Here is a 5,568-nt window from a genome sequence, read left to right as displayed (position 1 = left end):
GCGGGTGACAGCAGAGGAGAAGAGTGATGTGAGGAAAAGAGATGTAAGTCCCATGGGGCCAATGTGAGTAGAAAGGGGGTGGGGATGTAGAGGAGCTTTGTCAACACAGTAACAGAATAGAACTCGTTGGGACATCCTGGATTGGTATCAGTTGCACAGTGCTGTTTTAATGTCTTGATTAAACCAAAATATAAATAAATAGACAATAAATGTCTGCTGGATTCTTCCTCTTTAAGCTCTCTCCAGGTATCTCTCCATTTTGCTGAACAAGTTCTAAAAACCTGAAGAAGATAACAGGAAAGCACAAGGCACAGGAGACTCTTTGGTTATAATGGGCCCCTGGGCACATTTGCTGCTGAGTCCATCAACCTCCAGTGCAGAGAGAAGTTTGCACAAAGTGCTCAACAAGACAAAGTCAGAAGCAACAGTGAAGTTTCTTGGAGTATTAATGGGCCCACTGAGGGCCATTAGCAAGCAAGCTTCCCAAGGCACTAGTTAGAGCAGATAATTGTAAACCATGACTCCAGTCAGGTAAAGGCACTGGCATGGTGGCTCTGATGCTAAGAAAATCCTCCTTTGTCTTAAGAAGCAAACAGGACAAGCCCTGATTCCCAGACCCTTGGCAGGGAGGTCCTGTCTCTCATGTTGGCTCAGGGCCCTTCCTGGGGCAGTGGGATGGAGGTCTGTATGATGTTAAATGAAAGACATGGGGACAGAGATCCCAGGCTCTGCATTGGGTACAATGTTAATGTCAAGTTCATGTCCCATGTGTGCCCTGTGTCTCATCACAGGATGTGGGGTGTGAGAAGGGCCCCATCTAAACAAGCAGTCAATCACAGTGAAACTCTGAACTTCAGATCTCTCAGTTCCAGTGCCCTCCTGTGCACACCCTCCCATCGCTTGATGTCCTTTATGTTCTGCATTGGTCAGAAGTGCACCTAGTGCATCGCGGTGAGTCTGTAGCAATGCAGAGCAAAGAGGGACAACCCTTTCCCTCACCCAGTTGGCAATAAATTCCCTGATGCACTCCAGGGGACCGTTAGCTTTCCTGGCTGCCTGGGCACATTGCTGACTCACTTCCAATTTGATGTTGACCAGGACCCCCAGTCCTTTTCAGTCAGAGCGTTCTCCAGTGTCCCTTATACATTCTGTGTTTATGTCCAGGTTTGCACCTACCCAGTTGCACAATTAGGCACTTGTTCTTGTTTGACATTATTCACTTGGTGCTTAGTACCAACTGGTACCCACTTCTCTGACTTGTCCACATCTCTCTGCAAGTCCTCTCCACCCTCAGTGGAGGCAGCAGCACCTCCTCATCTGGTATCATCAGCAAACATCAACAAAAAGTCTTGCATGCAAGTCATTCGCAAAAACATGACAGAGAAGTGACAATAAAATGGAGCTCTGGGGAACCCTGCTAGTGACCATCTACCAGCCTGTTGGAACCCATTGACTCTAATCCTTTGGGCCTGACCTACCAGCCAACATCTCACCCACCACATTCTGTTTCTGTCTAGCCGTATGCAGGACGTTCTGTCCAGAAGGGTTCTGTGAGAAATAGTCTTAAAAGCTCTACTAAAATTCTCAAGGATAACATCAACTGTCAACCCTTGGTCAACCAATTCACTAACATTGTCATAAAAAGAGCTATAGTTAAACAGGACCTTCCCCTCGGGAACTTGTGTTGGCTGTGACCAATGACACAATTGTCCTTCAGGTGATTTTCAATCACTCCCACCATCACTTTCTCCATAATTTTACCAGGCACTGGAGTGAGACTGACAAGTCCATAGTTGCCCCTGTCATCTTTGTTGCTCTTCCTTACAATGAGACAACATTTGCCAGCTTCCCGTCAACTGGTATGACCCTAGATTTATTTACATGCCATTGAAATGCGAGCCCAGAGCATACTAAGGTGTCATCATTGTAAGGACATAGATGTGTCAGAGCTTTGCAGTGCCTTGAACTCTAGAGTATAAAACAGATGGAGCATAGAGAAAGACTGGCTTCTTCTGTTGGTTAGCAGAATAACGCTACATGATACATGGGGTCTCTGCTCTGCTGGGAGTGTGGATGTGCCTGAAGTTAGCAAGGCCTTGCTTAGGAATCTTGACAGGCTGGAGAGCTGGGCTGAAGCTAATGGGATGAGGTTCACCAAGACCAAGTGCCACATCCTGAACTTTGGGACCTGGAATGGACTGCCCAGTGTTGGGGTGGTGGATTCACTGACCCTGGAGGAGTTCAAGGAATGACTGGTTGTTGTGTTGAGGGACATGGATTAGTGGGAGCTATTCGTGATAGGTGACCAGCTGGAGTGGATGATCTTTTAGGTCTTTTCCAACCTTGGTGATTCTATGATTCTATGATATCCTGTCCTTGTATGAGTGCCCTCTTTGAGCAAACACTCTCTGGGAGGACTCAGCACATGTCTGGAATTAGTCACTGACCACTTGAAATCTGGTGTTTAATTCAACAGATTTTAATGTACTGTCATGATGCTGTTGTCTTTCAGGAGCGGTTGGCCATTAATACCCCGGGACACCACAGGGGAGATGAGTGGGAAGGATAAAAAATGACATCATCTGTTACTGATATGGACTTGGCTCCTCAGATACATGGAGCTCATAAATGTGGGCAATGTTTTAGCTGTGCACAGGTGCATCTCTTGTGCGCAGCACAGCAAGGCTGGGGCTTCATCAGCAGTTGACATGAGGATAGAAGAGAAGGGAGAGAGAGCGTACAGAGTTCACACAGTGTGAGCCTGCTGTGAACGGACTGCTGGAGCATTGATAACAGACCACAGCATGGTAAGTGTCTAGCAGTAGGCAATGGAGCTTCTTTTCCTGGAGGGATCACCAATCTGGGACACCCCATAGCTGATCTGGCTGCAGGCACCGCATGATTCGTTACTATGTTAAAAGCCTTCTGCTCCAACTGAGGGCTTCTGTGCTGCAGTATCAGACCACAGCCATGAGGGCTGCTTGTCCCAGCACGGCTGCAGGCTGTGCAGCCGGGGCTGCAGGCTGGTGCCCAGGGCTGTCCTGCAGAGCAGGGTCCCTGCTGTGCCCCAGGGGCTGTGTGCCGGGTATGGGACTCTGCCCCCTGCCAGGCTCAGCACTCAGCCTGCCCGGGGAGCTGCCCAGGGTGCTGCGGGGAGACGGGTGGGGGGAAGGAGACCCCAGCAGGGCTTGTGCTGCCACAGCTGCTGCCTGGGGCAGGGGATCACAGCTCCACTGCTCAACAGAATGTTTGTGAATGGTCTTGGCAAGAGGAGAGCGAAGGCAGGGATTTTGCAATTATTTTTCTGAGGGAAAGCAGAAAGGACTGGAGGCAGAAATAGAATAGGGGCTGTAAAATTTAAAACACAGCTATGTTACTCACAAGTATGTTTTCAATCAATTGCTTGTTTTGTGAACAGTGACATAGGTTGTGCTTTCAACCTCTCATTTCTAAAAGGAAAGAATCAGTTTGTTGTTATCTGAAGACTTTAATATTGCACTTACCCTGCAAACAGGCATATTTGTCTAAGACATATTGAAGTGCAAAAAGGCTGGGGCTGGGGGTCTAAGAGAAGCTGGAGTAAAAATATGTGATGAGTAAAGGGCACCTAACAGGAAAGTATTCAGGAGTCTGGGATATGATTATGAAATGAGAAAAAAGTAAGAGCTCCTTAATCTTCTACTTCTGTAGTGACGGTGAAGCTCACGAAAATAAATTGAAGTTATGGAGTTAAATGAAAATTATCCAAAGGTAAATGAAAACATTTCACAGTACAGCAGAAGAACTGTCTCTGAGAATGGTCTGGACTTGTCATTATCTTCTGCACTCTGAGCAGGACTCCAAGCCCAACAACAGCAGATGCCCAACAGCAGCTCCATCAGCGAGTTCCTCCTGCTGTCGTTGGCAGACACGCGGCAGCTGCAGCTCCTGCACTTCTGGCTCTTCCTGGGCATCTACCTGGCTGCCCTCCTGGGCAACGGCCTCATCAGCACAGCCGTAGCCTGCGACCGCCGCCTGCACACCCCCATGTACTTCTTCCTCCTCAACCTGGCCCTCCTCGACCTGGGCTGCATCTCCACCACTCTCCCCAAAGCCATGGCCAACGCCCTCTGGGACACCAGGGCCATCTCCTACACAGGATGTGCTGCACAGATCTTTTTCCTTCTCTTCTTTGCCTCAGCAGAGTATTCCCTTCTCACCATCATGTCCTATGACCGCTACGTTGCTATCTGCAAGCCCCTGCACTACGGGACCTTGATGGACAGCAGAGCTTGTGCCACCATGGCAGCAGCTGCCTGGGGCACTGGGGTTCTCAATTCCCTGCTGCACACTGCCAGTACGTTTTCACTGCCTCTCTGCCAAGGCAATGTTGTCAACCAGTTTTTCTGTGAAATCCCCCAGATCCTCAAGCTGTCCTGCTTAGAATCAAGTCTCAGGGAAGTTGTGTTTCTCATTTTTAGTATCAGTTTAGCCTTTGGGTGCTCTGTTTTCATAGTTGTGTCGTATGTGCAGATCTTCATGGCTGTGCTGAGGATGCCCTCTGAGCAGGGAAGGCACAAAGCCTTCTCCACGTGCCTCCCTCACCTGGCCGTGGTCTCCCTATTTATCATCACTGGCTTTTATGCTTATCTCAATCCCTACTCTGTCTCCTCTCCATCCATGAACCTGATGGTGGCAGTTATGTACTCAGTGGTACTGCCAGCACTGAACCCTATTATCTACAGCATGAGGAACCAGGAAGTCAAGGATGCAGTGAGGAAAGCGATGTCCATATGTGTTTCAAAAACATTGAACTGCCCATCTTTTCTAATTCATGACAAGTAATGCAGCTTTTTACTGTTGCAAACACTTTGTTTTATTTAGTTTTGATCAATTTTTATAATTGTAATGTATTAAATGTTATCCTTTTTTTTTTTTTTTGCTAAAATGTAATTATTGAAATAAATTCCTCTTATCTTGTGCCTTTGTTGTGTAGCCCAGAGACACTGTATATAATGAACCAGGCTCTCTGTGAACCTTAACAGAATAAAGGACGTGCAGTGACTTTGTCTGTCCTCCTTCTTGTGAGACATTTATGGAGGTCTTGGGGTTGGATGTGCTCAGAAACCCACAGTCCAGCAGGAAGCAAATAGCTATTCATCAAACTGTGCCGTGACTTCAGCCTGCAACAGCTGATGGGCCATCCCTGGTCTCCTGGCTGGGGTCTGTGTTTTCAGGCTCACATCTGTCAGTGCCTCTGACAGGCCAGCAGCAGCAGCTGATTTGCACGTTGGTTGTCACGTCCCCTCTTCATCATTTCCTGTGAGACCCTGCACAGGACAAGTTCTTGGATATGGGTTATCACATCAGAAGTTTCCAAGCTTCATAGAATCATAGGATCATAGAACTACCCAGGTTGGAAAAGACCTTGAATATCATCAATTCCAAACGCAGCCTAACCATAGTACACTAACTCTAACAACCCTCTGCTAAATCATATCTCTGAGCAGCACATCCAAAAAGCTCTTGAACACATCCAGAGACGATGACTCAACCACCACCCTAGGGACCCTATTCCTGTGTTTAACT

The 5,568-nt window shown here is 47.7% G+C and overlaps 1 protein-coding gene across 1 annotated transcript; it reads left to right on the top strand.

Annotated features, from left to right (window-relative positions):
* The first annotated feature begins 3,858 nt into the window (after positions 1-3,858).
* On the top strand, positions 3,859-4,910 carry LOC146754462 (olfactory receptor 14J1-like). The gene has a single exon (XM_085527850.1). It carries the CDS (start codon positions 3,859-3,861, stop codon positions 4,822-4,824), a length of 966 nt encoding a protein of 321 aa, XP_085383976.1. The 3' UTR covers positions 4,825-4,910.
* The last annotated feature ends 658 nt before the right edge of the window (positions 4,911-5,568 follow it).

This window comes from Coturnix japonica, chromosome W (assembly GCF_054131305.1).
Source record: "Coturnix japonica strain WE chromosome W, WE-NBRP24, whole genome shotgun sequence".
Lineage (NCBI taxonomy): Eukaryota > Metazoa > Chordata > Aves > Galliformes > Phasianidae > Coturnix > Coturnix japonica.
This window is presented reverse-complemented; position numbering and strand designations above follow the sequence as displayed.

Bases quoted from the DNA above. Each gene is read 5' to 3' on its own strand.
- LOC146754462 (XM_085527850.1), top strand. From the start codon at position 3,859: ATGCCCAACAGCAGCTCCATCAGCGAGTTCCTCCTGCTGTCGTTGGCA.